This window comes from Maniola jurtina, chromosome 28 (genome assembly GCF_905333055.1).
Source record: "Maniola jurtina chromosome 28, ilManJurt1.1, whole genome shotgun sequence".
Lineage (NCBI taxonomy): Eukaryota > Metazoa > Arthropoda > Insecta > Lepidoptera > Nymphalidae > Maniola > Maniola jurtina.
Genome location: NC_060056.1, coordinates 4,578,315 through 4,596,928, shown reverse-complemented (window position 1 = coordinate 4,596,928; position 18,614 = coordinate 4,578,315). Strand labels below are relative to the sequence as shown.

At 38.2% G+C, this 18,614-nt stretch overlaps 1 protein-coding gene and 1 long non-coding RNA gene across 2 annotated transcripts; one reads left to right on the top strand and one right to left on the bottom strand.

The window, feature by feature from the left end:
* The first annotated feature begins 256 nt into the window (after window positions 1-256).
* On the top strand, window positions 257-1,097 carry LOC123879600. Its single transcript, XR_006799040.1, has 2 exons — window positions 257-290; window positions 957-1,097. It is a non-coding gene; the product is annotated as an uncharacterized LOC123879600 (long non-coding RNA).
* Window positions 1,098-12,407: 11,310 nt separating this feature from the next.
* Window positions 12,408-18,316, bottom strand: LOC123879321 (stress protein DDR48-like). Its single transcript, XM_045926966.1, has 4 exons — window positions 18,274-18,316; window positions 17,316-17,343; window positions 14,651-14,668; window positions 12,408-14,131 (listed from the first exon to the last, which is right to left on the bottom strand). The coding sequence occupies exons 1-4, from the start codon at window positions 18,307-18,309 to the stop codon at window positions 12,408-12,410; spliced, it is 1,806 nt and encodes a 601-aa protein (XP_045782922.1). The 5' UTR covers window positions 18,310-18,316.
* Between the last annotated feature and the right edge of the window lie 298 nt (window positions 18,317-18,614).

Genomic DNA, 18,614 nt, shown 5'->3' with positions numbered 1-18,614 from the left:
TGTCAATTAATTTATTATTATACCTAATTCTGTACATTAACTAACTTCTCCTTATGCTAGCTTTTCCTTTCAGCAAAGTTTGCCTGGTAGAGAATTCTCTAAGCAATAAGGCCGCCTTTGCACACAATTGTTTTTTTCCTTTTGTGTTGCGTTCCTTTTCATGTTTTTGTGTGCAATATAGATTTCGTCTATCTATCTATCTATCTATTAACTATTCTATTCTCTTATAATACTTATTGCAAAAAAATTGTTTCAGTTCCTGGTAGCAGTTTCCGCTGCACCAAATAGACGTGAGTTCATTTTTTTTTCAAATTCTTCCGTCACGGCAATTCTACGTAGCATCGTACCAAAACGCTAAATCGTTTGGCGACATGGCGAACACGGATATTGCTTACGCACTAATCCGATCTCTGGTCCAAATCCAAGCTTTTTTATTAAGTTTTTAGGGTTTCGTACCTCCAATGGAAAAACGGAACCCATAAAGGATCACTTTGTTGTCTGTCTGTCTGTCTGTCTGTTTGTCTGTCTGTCTGTCTGTCCGTCCGTCCGTCTTGTCTGTCAAGAAACCTACAGGATATTTCCCGTTGACCTAGAATCATAAAATTTGGCAGGTAGGTAGGTCTTTTATAGCACAAATACAGGAATAAACCTGAAAACCACGAATTTGTGGTTAGGTACATCATTTAAAAAAAATTAAAATGTGTTTCAGTTTCTATAGTAAGATAACGATACCAAGTGGGGTATCATATAAAAGAACTATACCTGTACATTTTAAAACAGATTTTTATTTATTTTTATGCATATATAATTGATTTGATATATAATACTAATTGATATATAATTTGATTTGTCGTGCAAAATGTTGGAAAAAATACCCGAGTACGGAACCCTCAGTGCGCGAGTCTGACTCGCACTTGGCCGGTTTTTTTTGATCAAGTGTCTTTTTCCTTCCACAGATAAAAACAGCGGGGGTTGCAATGAAGGATATACAAAGATAATCAATAATTCGCAGTCAGGGGGCGGATCAGGTGGTCAATATGGAAACGACAACTGTGATGACAATGGTGGCGGTCATGGTGGTCTTATGGATTATCCAAGCCAACTCTGTGGCGGTATGATATAAATATACCTATATGTCAATATTATAGCCCGAAATGCTATATTTGAGCCATTAAAAACGTGTCAACTGAGTCTAAGGGTGAGATTTATAAAGCGCACTTTGACTTTGCTCTGACTTAAGATTGAGTTAAAACGAGACAGATTTATGTGAGAGATATAGCTCTGTCTCGTTTTAACTCTGTCTTAAGTCTAAGCAAAGGCAGAGCGCGCTCTATAGATCTCACCCTAAGGGTGAGATTTATAAAGCGTACTTTGACTTTGCTCAGACTTAAGATTGAGTTAAAACGAGACAGATTTATGTGAGAGATATACATCTGTCTCGTTTTAACTCTGGCTTAAGTCTAAGCAAAGTCTGAGTGCGGTTTATAGATCTCACCCTTAAATCATTTTTATCGGATCTCTTGCTCGCATTTACGGAAAAACATCTAGTTTATACATATATGTAATATATAAATACACAAAAAAAAATTTTTTTTGTATCTAGTGTTTGATAGATTTACTTGAAAATTAATGTTTATTTTATCGGCTGATTAAGAGGGGGTCTCTCCATCGCTCGCTCCATACAAGCGTAGTTCCAATTTCATTTGAATATTAAGCAACCAAAGTCCATGAAATTATGCAGACATTCCAGAAACTAATATCTATGTCTGTGGTTTTCTAGATTTCTGTTAAAATATTCGGTTTCAAAATAAACCGGCTTAAAAATTCACATACAAATCTTTGAGCCCCTGTAATTTTAAAACTACCTATTTTTAGAAAAAATCTAAAACACCACAGACACAGATATTAGTTTCTAGAATATGTCTGCAAAATTTCATGGACTTAGGTTGCTTAATATTCAAATGAAATTGGAACTACGATTGTATGAAACGAGTGACGGAGAGAGCCCTGTTAATAACAGCGCTAAGTTTTCGCTAGCGTTCTAATTACGACCTGTTTATAATAATATTAATATATGTGTTTTATTGATATTGGGTGTGTGTATTAAATAAATATGATTTTAAAAATTTCTTTTATTTACCTACTCTTTTTAGAGTTCTGTCCCACAAAAGGAAAAAAAGAACCCGTATATCCAACCAAAAAAGAGGGGTGTTATAAGTTTGACGTGTGTATCTGTGTATCTGTCTGTGGCATCGTAGCTCCTAAAATAATGAACCGATTTCAATTTAGTTTTATTTGTTTGAAAGGTGGCTTGATCGAGAGTGTTCTTAGCTATAATCCAAGAAAATCGGTTCAGCCGTTTGAAAGTTATCAGCTCTTTTCTAGTTACTGGAACCTTCACTTGTCGGGGGTGTTATAAATTTTTAATTTACACTTCTTCAGGTTTCAGTTTTATTTTGTTTTTTAGGGTTCCGTTTTTCCTCTTGAGTGAGACTTTATAGGATTACTTTGTTGTCTGTCTGTCTGTCTATACGTCTGTGCGTCTGTTTGTCTGTCCGTGTGTCGTGTCTGTCAGGAAAACCTATAAGTTACTTCCCGTTGACCTAGAACCATGAAATTTGGCAGGTAGGTAGGTCTTATAGCACAATGAACACAAACATTATCTAGTGTTTCACTAGTCACTAAACTATGCTCAGTATTCCATACTAGATTTGTTTAGTGAAATGGTCTAATTGAGTCGTTTTAACATCTCCCGGGATTTAGCCATATCCCTGAGGAATATGTTTTCGAGTTTCTTGCTGGTTCTTCTCGGTAGGAACGGCATTCCGAACCAGTGGTAGATTATTTTGACGATTCAAAAGCACTTGTAATAGTTTAATTGAATAAAAATATTTTGAATTTTGATTTTTTTTTTGGATATAGCCAACTACCGGTGTATGCCATTTCCCTGCGACATATTGTATTTATAGATACTTGTCTACTTTCTTTTGAAAAATAAGGTCATTTGAAGGTGCTTTTCCCCATATGTCTCAACACAATATATTTAAACAGCATTATTGATACAACTACTCAAATTATTGTGGTTACCTACCTACTTTAATAACAACTAGGTAACTATCGCAACTTCGTCTACGTGGATTTTTTTAACCCCTGACCCAAAAAGAGGGGTGTTATAAGTTTGACGTGTGTATCTGTCTGTGGCATCGTAGCTCCTAAGCTAATGAACTGATTTTAAATTAGTTTTTTTTCGTTTGAAAGGTAGTTCTATCGAGAGTGTTCTTAGTTATAATCCAAGAAAATCGGTTCAGCTATTTGAAAGTTATCAGCTCTTTTCTAGTTACTGTAACCTTCACTTGTCGGGGAAGTTATAAATTTTTAATTTACACTTGTTTAAAATATACTTACGATCGTTTGGCTATAATCAGAACTGTTGGCAGATGAAAACCTCTTTAGCAGGTAGGTACCGTTGGGAACAAGTGCTATAATGTCTAGTTCTCTAAAGTAAATACTTATACATTATTTGCATCTCATTTTTTTTAACAGGGCTCTCTCCGTCACTCGCTTCATACAATCGTAGTTCCAATTTCATTTGAATATTAAGCAACCAAAGTCCATGAAATTTTGCAGACATATTCTAGAAACTGATATCTGTGTCTGTGGTGTTTTAGATTTTGCTAAAAATATTTATTTTTAAAATTACAGGGGCTCAAAGATTTGTATGTAAATTTTTAAGACCGCGTAACTTTGAAACCGAATATTTTAACAGAAATCTGGAAAACCACAGACATAGATATTAGTTTCTAGAATATGTCTGCAAAATTTCATGGACTTTGGTTGCTTAATATTCAAATGAAATTGTAACTACGTTTGTATGAAGCGAGTGACGGAGAGACCCCTGTTAATATTGCTAAAAAAGGATGGCACATGAATTTTACATTTAAGGAGACGAGTCTGCCCCTGAAATTCTTTAATTTGGTTTTTCGCAATTTGTGAACTAATACGACAAAGTAGGCTAGCACTTTTAATAGCTATCCTCCTCACAGGTTATCCTCACAGGTTTACATAAAAATCTTTACTTGAAAGTGTTCAGTTTAAGATATTATAATCAAAATAACGAGTTTGACGTGAGTTACTCACAAATTAATCGATACTATAGCTAATTTCTAGATATTCTATTCTGTACCTTTCATTAAAATCGGTTCAGCGGTTGAGCTATAAAAATGTAGCGGACAGACAGACCCACCTTCACATTTATAATATTAAGTATAGTTAGTGCTACCTACAATGTTAAATCCAACGTCATACACATATAAGTCTACACAGTATAAAAACAACGATATTTTGAAAAAAAAAGCAAATATCTGCCAGCCGCCATTATGAAACTGACTACTGTTTTATTGGCATTCGCGGTAAGAATTAAATAACTTTTTTTTTACATGTTTTAAAATGTAAATAAAACTCTAAATCTAAATTAAACCTTTAACAACGAATAAAAATAATTTAATTAAATTAACAAGTATAAATCAAAAATTTATAACACCCCTGACAAGTGAAGGTTACAGTAACTAGAAAAGAGCTGATAACTTTCAAACGGCTGAACCGATTTTCTTGGATTATGGTTAAGAACACTCTCGATCAAGCCACCTTTCAAAGAAAAAAAACTAAATTACAATCGGTTCATTAGTTTAGGAGCTACGATGCCACAGACAGATGCACAGATACCCACGTCAAACTTATAACCCCTCTTTTCGGGGCGGGGGTAAAAAAGTTGGGGTCTGCTTTTTTTAATTCTATATTTTTTATTGTTTACAGTGCCTTGCCACGGTACATGCTCGGATAATCCGTAAGTACTTACCATTTTAATTCCACTATCGGAGGATAATCGCAGGGAAGAGTGGTGAATGACTAGTGGTTAGGTTAGAACGTCGGCCCTCTTTTCGGGAGGTTGAGGGTTCAATCCCGGGCACGCACCTCATGATAAACCCATTTCCGCCCCACTACTGAGTACGGGTCTCCTCTCAGAGTGAGAAGGGTTTAGGCCATAGTCTGCCACGCTGGCCCAATGCGGATTGGCAGACTTTACACACCTTTCAGAACATGGAGAACTCTCAGGCATGCAGGTTTCCTCACGATGTTTTCCTTCACCGTTAAAGCAAGTGATATTTAATTGCTTAAAACGCACATAACTGAAATGTTAGGGGTGCGTGCCCGGGATCGAACCCCCGACCTCCGATTAGGAGGCGGACGTTCTAACCACGAGGCTATCACAGTTTCTTCTTAACTTGCTTAACTTTTCAAAATTATGTGTTTGGAGCAATTAAATCGAAGGAAAACTTCGTAAGAATCTCAGGCATGCAGATATCCTCACAGGATACTTGTATGCCTAAGATTACTTACTTAATTACATCTATCCACACTATAGAAAATAATAGGATATTCATACTAATATTATTATAAAACTAGAGGATGCCCGCGACTTCGTCCGCGTGGATTTAGGTTTTTAAAGATCCCGTGGGAACTGTTTGATTTTCCGGGATAAAATGCCTATATGTTAACGCAAGCTACCTCGGTACCAAATTTCATACAAGTTGGTTAAGCGGACGAGTATTTAGGAATCCCGTGGGAACTCTTTGATTTTCCGGGATAAAAAGTAGCCTATGTCCGTCCCCGGGATTTATAATATTAGTATGGATGTTATGTTTACTCATTAATCATTTAATCTTCATCAACCTGGTTGCCTAGAAGAGATCGCTTCAAGGTTATAAGGCCGCCAATTATGTACCATTATTATTTCATTTCACATATTGCATCTCTTTTGGTGTGCAATAAAGCATATTTCTTCATTCATTAATTCAATGCGAAGGTGTGTCTTAGATCTGTCACCTTTTGGAAGCTAAAGATGGATTTGTCCCGGTAAACGTGGCTTTTTTTCCTATCATAAGACGCCATTATACAATGATATCTTTAATCATACTACCATCTAGGTTATGGGCTAGCTAGTGAGTAATATTAGTTTAGCTTAAACTTCTATTTATGATTACTTTCTATCTAATTCACAGTCCAATAACTGTCCTTAGTTTATCCTAAAACACTTAGAGGTTGCTATGTTTTTGTATCCTTTAAACGTGGATAATCTAGGCAACTATTTTTAATATATGTCAATGATATTAGTAATTTATCGTTACATGGAGAAGTCAGTTTATATGCCGACGATACATGTATATTCTATTATGGACGCTCAATCGATGACTTAATAAAATTAGCACAAGAAGATCTCAACACTTTACATGAATGGTTTCAATATAATTTACTTACTGTCAATACATCAAAAACAAGCTATGTTATTTTTAAAGCAAAAAACAAAAAAGTGCCGGTACACATTCCACTTACAATAAACAATTTAAGAATTAAACAATCTACTGAAGAAAAATACTTAGGTTTAACGATTGACAGCCAGTTAACGTGGAAACCGCACATAAGTAAAGTAAAATCAACACTGTCATCTCTTCTAGGATCGCTATATGGTATAAGGTTATATAAGGTCTCCCACGAAAGGTTCGGATAAACATTTATAACTCACTCGTTAAACCTCATCTTGATTATTTGATAGAAATATGGGGCAGTGCGGCTAAAACTAATTTAAATTGTTTACAAGTAATCCAAAACAAAATAATAAAAATTCTTTATAATTACGACTTTCTTACCCCCACTACAATTATTTATATGGAAACTAAATAAATGAATATCCTACAAATGTATTACTATAATACATGCATATTAATTAAAAAAATTATATCAAAGAAAATTCATTTAGAATTATCATTTAAAACTAAAAGGGAACTGGGATGCCGACCTTTGCGTAACGCTGATAATATCTCTTTAAAAGGAGGTTCACGCACTAACTACGGTACAAAGAATATAACTTTTGAAGGAGCACAAATGTTTAATAAATTACCTACAGAAATAAAAAATATTAGTAAGATAAACATTTTCAAAAAGAAACTTAAAGATTTTGTGATTAAAAATATCTGAATCGGCTCGGGCAATGTGTAAGAGCATTGCCGGGTACATTATTAGATATTAAGATATTAGACTACCTTACCCGCTACTATTTTACGATTGTGTTGTTTCTTACCGCTGTGCCGAAAGATAAAATTTGCTTATATTAAGTTTATTACTGTAATTTCTCATTAAGTGAAATTTTTATAATTTCTTTTGAGAATAAAATTCTTTAACCACAACATCTAGGTAGTAATTTAATTTCTATTTGACAGGTAGCAATGTAGTTGCTGCTACAAGTAAGGGCAATAGTGGTGCTGCTGCCACGTCAGGCACGGGGACGGCCACTGCAGCTTCCGGCAACGACGGACCTGCTGCTAAAGCTGAGTCAAGCGACGATGGCAGTGCTGCGGCTGCCGTCGGTGAAGACGCTACTGCCAGTGCTTCTAATGACATTGATACTGACGATGATGATGATAACGTCAACGACAACAATAGCAATAACAACAATAGTGGAGTAACCTCCAATAATCCTGGGAATGGTAACAATGATGGTAGAAACCTTAATAATAGTAACCCTGGTAATGATAACAATAGCGACAGTAATAATGATGGCAGAACACCTGATGATAATAACGAAAACAATGATGGCAGAAACTCTAATAATAGTAACCCTGAAAATAGTAACAACAACGACATCAACAATAATGATAGCAGAAACCCTCCTAACAACAACAATGATGGCAGAAACCCTCCCAACAACAACATTGATGGCAGAAACCCTCCCAACAACAATGATGGCAGAATCCCTCCCAACAACAACAATGATAGCAGAAACCCTCCAAACAACAACAATGATGGCAGAAACCCTCCCAACAACAACATTGATGGCAGAAACCCTCCAAACAACAACAATGATGGCAGAAACCCTCCCAATAACAACAATGATGGCAGAATCCCTCCCAACAACAACAATGATGGCAGAAACCCTCCCAACAACAACAATGATGGCAGAAACCCTCCCAATAACAACAATGATGGCAGAATCCCTCCCAACAACAACAATGATAGCAGAAACCCTCGTAACGTCAATCGTGATAATAACATAAATCCAATGAATAGAAATCAGCGAAGACCAAATAATATCAGCAACAGAAATGCTTTTAGAAGAACCCCTAATGATTTTAACAATAACATGAATGGCAGAAACATTCCTAACAGAAATCGTAATAATAATTTCAATCAACGAAGATCAAATGGTTCTGATGGACGATTTCCTGGTGTCTTCCGTTATTAATCCATTGAACCCAGAAAGAGAAACCCAAAGTCCTTACAGCGGGTTTCATAATTCCCCATAATTAAACCCAAATAATTTATCCTCAAGACAAGCATAACATCACAGATTTTTTGTCATTTTTCAAATATCTTTTTATATAATTTAATTTTTGATTATAATAGAATTATATGTGATCGTGTGGTAAAAACCGTATTTTTGCACACTACCTGTGGCAATAAATTGTGAACTAATTCAACCTTATCACACTTCACATCACACTAATATTATAAAGGCGAAAGTTTGTGTGTGTGTGTGTGTGTGTGTGTGTGTGTGTGTGTGTGTGTGTGTGTGTGTGTGTGTGTGTGTATGTGTGTGTGTGTGTGTGTGTGTGTGTGTGTGTGTTTGTTACTCCTTCACGCAAAAACTACTGGACGGATTTGGCTGAAATTCGGAATTGAGATAGATAATATCCTGGATTAGCACATAAGCTACTTTTTATCCCGGAAAACCAAAGAGTTCCCAAGGGATTTCGAAAAACCTAAATCCACGTGGACGAAGTCGCGGGCGTCAGCTAGTAATGTACTATCTATGATTTACCCACAATTTGCATAGAAAAAGGCGTTACTTTTTTTTTAAAGAATATTAGCCATGCTAATCATGACTAATACTCCCCTTTCCCTCCAATTAAGCGTAAAGCTTGTGCCAGGAGTGGGTACGACTATAGTGCAACGGGTGGGGTTTGAACCGCCAACCTTTCGGATTTCAATCCGCTCCTCAACCTTTGAGCTATCGAGACTTTGCGGAAGTTCATGATACAAGGAGCCTTTTAATTTGGGATCTGTGTGGTGCTGCGTGGTACCATAAGGATTTGTCTGGTTTTGGTTCCTTGTATTATGTATACCCACAATTTGGCACAAGTGTAAATTAAAAATTTATAAGTGAAGGTTACAGTAACTAGAAAAGAGCTGATAACTTCCAAACGACTGAACCGATTTTCTTGGATTAGGTATAGCTAAGACCACTCTCGATTAAGCCATCTTTCAAACAAAAAAAAACTAAATTAAAATCGTTTCATTAGTTTAGGAGCTACGATGCCACAGACAGATACACACGTCAAACTTATAACACCCTTCTTTTTGGGTCAGGGGTTAAAAATAAAATTGATTTGATTTGATCACATTCTAGTAATCGAGCACAGGCTCTTTATCTAATACAGTAGTTGTCCATATTCTTTACTTGCGTATTGGAAAATTTAATAAAGGATAAATAATAATTGTTATTATAATAATAAATTGTTAACCTGTCTTTTAATATTAGCTTCATGATCATCATCATCATCAGCCAGTGGACATCCACTGTTGGACATAGGCCTTCCCTATAGAGCGCCACCACACCCGGTCCTCAGCCTTCCTCATCCAGCCACTTCCCGCCAGCCGCTTTATATCATCGGTCCATCGTGCTGGAGGGCGTCCCACACTACGCTTGCTTATACGCGGTCTCCACTCAAGGACTTTCCATAATATTAGTTTGCCACGTTAAAATCCCTATAATAACATACCTAGTTATGAAAGGATCGACGGTTTTACGTAGTATCCGAGGCACAGGGGTGAAAAAAGTTGGCAAATACTTACTGAGAACTTTTTGAGAGGAACCCCCATACATAATTGACGCCCAGCGTCATACTTCTTCTACAGCTACAGCTTCTTTCAGCTTGAGCAGCTGTAGAACACGATCTTTCAAATAGCTCTCTAAAGATATCTACTTATTAATTTAAAAAAAAAACCGGCCAAGTGCGAGTCAGACTCGCGCACCGAGGGTTCAGTACTCGGCTAATTTTTCCGACATTTTGAACGATAAATCAATAACTATTATATAATAACAACCCCTGCTACTTTTTTTTTATATATTTCCATTGTACAGACACCACTTTTCTACAATTTTATTGTATGTATAGATTAGATGATGCCCGCAGCTTCGCCCGCGTGGATTTAGGTTTTTATAAATTCCGTGGGAACTTTTGATTTTCCAGGACAAGAAGAACGGTGAAGCCTTGGAACAAGGTTGTGAAGCTCCAGAGCACACTCTACACATTATCTGAAAAAAAAAAACCTGCCAAGTGCGTACTTGGGTATTTTTCCAACATTTTGCACGATAAATCAATAACTATTATGCATAAAAATAAAGAAAAATCTGTTTTAAAATGTACAGGTAAAGCCTTTTCATAAGATACCCCACTCGGTATAGATATCTTACTTTGAAAATTGAAATACATTTAAAAAAAAAATGATGTAACCACAAATTCACGCTTTTCAGATTTATTCCTTTACTTGTGCTGTAAGACCTACCTGCCAAATTTCACGATTCTAGCTCAACGGGAAGTACCATAAAGGTTTTCTTGACAGATACGACGGATGGACGGACGAACAGACAGGCAGACAGACAGACAGTGTGTGAAGTGATCCTATCACTTATAATACAAAGGGATCCGTTTTTCCTTTTGAGGTACGCAACTCTAAAAACGCTGTTGAAGTCGAGTAAAAGCTAATCTAAAACATTGTGAAGACTTTGTCTGTGTTGGTGTTAGCTGGCGGGCGTGCTCTGCCTTTTTGGAGTGTTTTTTTTGTTAAAACTGACTGGAAAGCGCTCTAAGGGGGTGCCGTGCGTGTGTCGGCGAGCGCCGGCACAGACGGGGTCCACACCTGTATAGTTTAACTAACTTGTTACAAATAACTACAAACTTGACATTGGCTAATCTTTGTAAAGCCAGACGAGAGAGAAAAAAAATACATTGTGAAGGTTATGAATTGTGGTATGAAATAAAAACACCAGGTAAACATGAATCATAAAAACATTTAATTTATATATATGTACCTTTGTTTATCTTCGCGTAGGTGATTTTATAAGTCAAATCCGCAAAATTAGTTTTAATCCGCAAAAGTAGATTTTAAACAGACTTCGTTTGTGGTGGCGTTAGCTGGCGCGCGTGCGGTGCTTTTTTGGAGTGGTTTTTTGTGAGAAGTGGCCGGCTTTTGTGTTCTGCTGGTGTTTATTGGTGGTGGAACTGACTGGGAAGCGCTCTGAAGGGGCGCCGCGTGTATGTCGGCGGGCGCCGGCACAGACGAAGTCCATACTTATACATATTATTTCCCTAACTTGTAAATAACTACAAACTTGACATTGGCTAATCAGTGTAAAGCCAGACGAGAGAGAAAAAAAAAAGATTTCAAACACAAGAACAACAGAGACTCGTGCTATCTCGCTCATAATTCGCGCGTACATAACAGCGTGGGCAAGAACCAATAGCAGATGAATGCCCGTTGTGATTGGCTGAGAAATTTTCGTGTCATTCAAAAATGAGATTTCTGCTGGGTACATCAGTGTAACTTATAAAATTGTACTTTCTTTTTTGTTTTGTTTATAGTCACGGAAAAGTTATCAGGAAAACCCTGAAATTCACGTTAGAGAGAATTCGGATTTTGATTTGGATAGGAAGCCTGTCGGGTCAGTTAGTATTTAATAAAAAAAAAAACCTATCGAGTCGCCGTTGAAAATTAACATAGTATGAAGATTATTGAGTCATTATTATATCCTGGAAAACGACTACCAGTCATAGTCAGTGATATGACCATTGCTGATATCGTTTGGGTAGCCATAATTATTGAACTCGGCATTATGACTAAGATTATGATTATAATAACATACGATATATATCAGGGAGACAGTATCAAGACCGGGAGCCGCAGCAGAAATGGCTGAAAACGGCAAGCGGCGCAAGTATGCCTCTCTTATTGAGAGTTACATTTTTGTTCCGTTTGCCGTGGAGACCCTGGGGCCATGGAGTCTTAGTGCAAAGAAATTTTTACGAGACATTTCACCGCGTTTAATAGCCTCATCGGGTGACAGAAGGGCTGGCTCATTTTTTGCGCAACGGATCAGCCTGGCTGTCCAACGCGGAAATGCAGCCAGTATTCTTGGCACCATTCCACGCGGGCATGATTTGTATAGTAATTAGATAAGGCTAGCTTTAAGTTTTATTGTAATATTTTCAATAAAAAAAAAAACATACGATATAACTTCCAAGGGTACTTTAAGATTCAATTATAACCCAGCGACCTGACTCCTGAGCGGGGATTTACGGTCCCCACCTGTATCCTTTTAGTTCCGTTGGGTCAAGAATAAAATTGCTGAAACAGTTACCATTTCCACAGCTGTTGTCATTGTTTGTTGCGGCGCCATCGTTGTTATGATAAACATTGTTATCATTTTCACCCCTGTTATCATCGTTCACAGCAGTACCACCTCCGTTATCATAGCCATTGCCATCATTTCCACCCCTGTCATCATCGTTCACTGCACTACCACCTTCGTTATCATAGCCATTGTTATAATTTCCACCACTGTCGGCAATATTGGCATTGTATTCAGCAACGTCACCGTTGTTATCAATTTCGCTGTAGTTGTCCCAATCGCTTTCACTATCAGTACTAGTACTAGCGTCTTGAGTACTATGCTCACTGTCGCCATAGTTACTATTGTCATTGCGTGCAGCACCACTGTTCTTGTTACTCTTGTCATCGTTTCCAGCAACGCTACCGTTGTTATCAATTTCGCTGTAGTTGTCCCAATCGCTTTCACTATCAGTACTAGTACTAGCGTCTTGAGTACTATGCTCACTGTCGCCATAGTTACTATTGTCATTGCGTGCAGCACCACTGTTCTTGTTACTCTTGTCATCGTTTCCAGCAACGCTACCGTTGTTATCAATTTCGCTGTAGTTGTCCCAATCGCTTTCACTATCAGTACTAGTACTAGCGTCTTGAGTACTATGCTCACTGTCGCCATAGTTACTATTGTCATTGCGTGCAGCACCACTGTTCTTGTTACTCTTGTCATCGTTTCCAGCAACGCTACCGTTGTTATCAATTTCGCTGTAGTTGTCCCAATCGCTTTCACTATCAGTACTAGTACTAGCGTCTTGAGTACTATGCTCACTGTCGCCATAGTTACTATTGTCATTGCGTGCAGCACCACTGTTCTTGTTACTCTTGTCATCGTTTCCAGCAACGCTACCGTTGTTATCAATTTCGCTGTAGTTGTCCCAATCGCTTTCACTATCAGTACTAGTACTAGCGTCTTGAGTACTATGCTCACTGTCGCCATAGTTACTATTGTCATTGCGTGCAGCACCACTGTTCTTGTTACTCTTGTCATCGTTTCCAGCAACGCTACCGTTGTTATCAATTTCGCTGTAGTTGTCCCAATCGCTTTCACTATCAGTACTAGTACTAGCGTCTTGAGTACTATGCTCACTGTCGCCATAGTTACTATTGTAGCGTGTGTTACGTGCAGCACCACTGCTCTTGTTATCCTTGCCATTGTTTCCAACAACGCCGCCGTTGTTGCCACGCCTATTTTGACCAACTCCGCTGTTCTTGTTCAAATTGCGATTAATTTCACTATTACTACTAGTTTTACTATTAGCGTCGTTACTACTAGCGTCACTGACACCATTGTTACTATTGCCAGTTGTATCTCTGCTCTTATCACTCTTGCTGTTTCCAGCAACAGCACCGTTGACACCGTGCTTATTTTGACCATCTCCTTTGTTCTGCGTATTCTGGCTCTGGCTACTATATCCGCTGTTACGAGCGCTATCACCATTATTATTCCCTTTTGTTTCAGTTACGCCGTTGTTGTTAACATAGCGACTGTTACTGGTGACATCACGGTGGTCGCTACTGGCAGTGCTGGGGATGCCACCATAGTAACCATGGCCATTGATACGACCGACGTTACCAGAGTTGCGTCCATTGCTATGACCTCCGCTTAAAAGACCTGTTCCAAGAAGTCCACCAGCTGTAACGTATTAAAAAATCCTTTAAAAAACCTATTTCAAACGCCGCAAATTGTAATTTTTTTTTTGTACGGTCATGCCAACGGAATCTGTATGGTGCAACATGCAGCATGTGACCTGCACCGCCCGCCCTCCCACTGATAAACACGCAGGAAAAGCCAGCCAATCAATCATTACTTTGCAATTAGGCATTGTAAGGTCTACATCTCCTGAGGATGCTTCGGTGTCGGGGCGAAACGCGCGTCGAGTGGTGTTGGGATTCGTGTGGTGCTGCGTGGTGGTGGTGCGTGTGGCTTGCTTGGTGGCTGGCTTTTCCTGCATGTTTATCAGTGGGAGGGCGGGCGGTGCATGTTGCACCATACAGATTTCGTTGGTTGGCGGATTATAGCAAATCAGTTTAACAATTTCGACCATCAAAAGGAGTACAATTGTACCTACTTTGAATAAATGATTTTGACTTTGACTTTTGACTTTGACTAAGCTTTTGGTTCCTTGCAGTAAATAGTGTAATTAATACTCACGTCTTCCAATTCCTAGCACTGTAATGAGAAAAGTCACAATTAATTATTACAGGTATAGCGCATAACTGAGTAGGCTCCTGCGGTAGTGGTGCGGTGCGGGAGGGTGACGTCACAAGTTGAATTGTTCCTATCTGTCCCCCTGATCTGTTCCCCCGAGGGGACAGATAGGAATAAATAGTTCGATCTGTCCCCCTACACGCGACGAGGGGACAGATCGAACTAATTATTTTTGACGAATCACTGAGCTCTCGCGTGACGTCATCACACCCCTCCCGCACCACTCCACTACCGCAAGAACCTACTCAGTTATGGGTTATTAACTCCCGACCCAAAAAGAGGGGTGTTATAAGTTTGACGTGTGTATCTGTGTGTTTCTCTGTGGCATCGTAGCTCCTAAACCGATTTTGATTTAGTTTTTTTTCGTCTGGAATGTGGCTTGATCGAGAGTGTTCTTAGCTATAATAGCTATACACAGATACACGCGTCAAACTTATAACACCCCTCTTTTTGGGTCGGGGGTCAAAAAGCGTGTGTGCTTTCTGTGGCACCAAATAAACACTTTTTCTTTCTTCCTTTCTAAAGGACTTAAAAGTCCGATTTGCATCCGATGGTCATCCGAGGTATTCTCACGGATGAAGTCGGAGCTAGTGCGTGAGCTGCCATACAAATAGTTCTAACTACTTCAGAACATATTTTCACGGATGAAACTAGTGTCTCATATTATGCTACGCCCGTGACTGACGGAAAACAGACACTACTGCGATGATTCGGCAAGAAACTCAGCAGTTGCTCTTTTCAAATCATAAAAAGATACAATCTATACTAATAAATAAAATTGGAGTGTCTGTCTGTAATTTCGAAATAACTACCTCATATTAAGCTCATAGGGTTATTTGAACGATACCAACACTGAATCACACGTTTTTAAAATTTTTGTCTGTCTGTCTGTCTGTCTGTCTGTCTGTTTGAAAAGGCTAATCTTTGGAACGGCTGAACGGATTTTGACGGGATTTTCACAGACAAGTAGAGGATTGACCAGGGTGTAACATAGGCTACTTTTTTAACCGACTTTTAAAAAGGGAGTTGTGTTTTTCTACCTATGTACACCGAAATCTCTGAGATTTCTGATAGAGGAACTTTGCGAAATTGTTTCATAAAAAATTTGGATTCCAACTCCTCAATCCTGATGCTGCAGGGGATCTGACCAATCCACGCGGGCGAAGCTGCGGGCATCAGCTAGTATTTAGATATTTAGAGTGGTCTCTCCGTCACTCGCTCTATACAAACCTAGTTCGTCTCTCATTGGAATACTAACCAATCATAATTTTGTAGAAACGTTCCAAGAACTAATATCTATGCCTGTGGTTTTCCAGATTTCCGTTAAAATATTCGGTTTCATATTTTTAGAAAAATTTAAAACACCACAGGCACAGAAATTAGTTTCTAGAATATGTCTGCAAAATTTCATGGACTTTGGTTGCTTAATATTCAAATGAAATTGGGACTACGATTGTATGGAGTAAGTGACGGAGAGAGCCCTGTTAATGTAACAATTCAGACACTATCTTGTAGTCTAGGCAACTGTTTCATGCAATTTTGTATTGGTATATCATAACCTTGACTTAATGTGTGTCTTTAGTTTTTACACACTGCACCTGTACCTACTTGTAACAGTTGTTTAAGAGGGCTCTCTCCGTCACTCGTTTTATACAATCGTAGTTCCAATTTCATTTGAATATTAAGCAACCAAAGTCCATGAAATTTTGCAGACATATTCTAGAAACTACTATTTATGTCTGTGGTGTTTTAGATTTTTCTAAAAATATGTACCTAGTTTTAAAATTACAGGGGCTCAAAGATTTGTATGAAAGTTTTTAAGACCGCGTAACTTTGAAACCGAATATTTTAACAGAAATCTGGAAAACCACAGACATAGATATTAGTTTCTAGAATATGTCTGCAAAATTTCATGGACTTTGTTTGCTTAATATTCAAATGAAATTAGAACTACGATTGTATGAAACGAGTGACGGAGAGAGCCCTCTTAATGTGTGTCTTTAGTTTTTACACACTGCACCTGTACCTACTTGTAACAATTTGTTTAATAATAATTGTTAATAACTAGCCGATGCCCGCGAATTTGCCCGCGTGATTCCAGATTTTCAAAAATCCCGTGGAAACTCTTTGATTTTCCAAGAAAAAAAGTAGCCTCTGGGTCTATAACTATACCCATGCAAAAATCACGTCTCTCCATTCCTCTGTTAAGGTGCCCACGCACTCGAACTGAACTGCAGCGGAACTGCGCGTCGCGTCAGCGCCCCGCACGATATTCTCTCCAGCCGCGACGCGCGGCTGGAGAGAATATCGTGCGGGGCGCTGACGCGACGCGCAGTTCCGCTGCAGTTCAGTTCGAGTGCGTGGGCACCTTTACGTCGGGATTGATGGACAAACTAGCAACCTAATAAATCAACAAACAAACACCTGGGAACTCTTTTCTTTTCCGGGATAAAAAGTGTTCCGGGGCGTAAACTAACTCTGTACCTTAAAATCGGTTCAGCGGTTGAGCCGTGAAAACGTAGCAGACAGACAGACAGACACACTTTCGCATTTATAATATTAAGTATTAAGTATGGATATAGGTTTGTTCTGTTTCAAATAAACTTACATGGATTGGCCTCCGAAGCAATGAAGCTCTGTAAAAAAAAACAAATGATCAATTATTATTTTAAGGAAAAAGCATTTTTTTTTTTTGAGAATTTTCACTAACGATGTTTTTGAGATCATGAACTTTGGCTATGAATAGCTGTAATAAGAAAGTGTGTCGGTCTGTCTGTCACGTTTTCACGACCTAGGGAAAAAACAAAGGATACTTTTTGTCACGGAAAATCAAAGAGTTCCCACGGGATTTAAAAAAAAACAAAGGCTACTTTTTGTCCCGGAATAATTTAATTTTGACATAAGTAAGTAGGAAATATCCTTATTGATTTTTCACAATGTACAAAAGAACTGTGTTTCTTCTTTCTTCTTCTGGGCTGGTTTCTGTATTTAAATGTTACAAAGGAACTTATATGTGTACAGTTTATATGAGCTGTCGGACCTTTGACTCTCCCCTAAGGAACGCCATATAATTTAATATTTCCTGCCTGCCACATGATTCTAGGTCAACGGGAAGTACCCTATAGGTTTTCTTGACAGACACGACAGACAGATAGACGGACAGACAGACAGACAACAAAATGATCCTATAAGGGTTCCGTTTTTTCTTATCAGGTACGGAACCCTAAAAATGTTTAGTACCTTCCCAAATACCTATTTCCTCTAACCTACGAATTAGAAGGAAGAAAATACAAGTGTAAATTAAAAATTTATAATATCCCCGACAAGTGAAGGTTACAGTAACTAGAAAAGAGCTGATAACTTTCAAATTTTCCTGGATTATAGGTAAGAACGCTCCTTTCAAACAAAAAAAAAAACTAAATTAAAATCGGTTCATTAGTTTAGGAGCTACGATGCCACAGACAAGTACACAGATACACACGTCAAACTTATAACACCCCTCTTTTTGGGTCGGCGGTTAAAAATACCATGAAAAACAATGCAAAGAAAATAATTTATAATCTTACCAAGAGTGTTAAAGAAGCTACAAGTAAGATGTTCATGATGCTGCACACTCGGTTCCGATAGTATGTAAAGTGGCATTTATTGTCTTTTTATATACCGAAATAATAGTGCGGGAGCTTGCGGATTATCTTTTTCGGGTTCCGTTCCCGAAAAGTTGCCAACGGAACCCTAATATAGGGTGTAACCAGAACGCTAGCGCAAACAAAGACAGGTGATAGTACTGATGATTACTGATAAGATACCATAAAAACCGGCCAAGTGCGAGTCAGACTCGCGCACTGAGGGTTCCGTACTCGGGTATTTTCTCCGACATTTTGCACGACAAATCAAAAACTATTATACA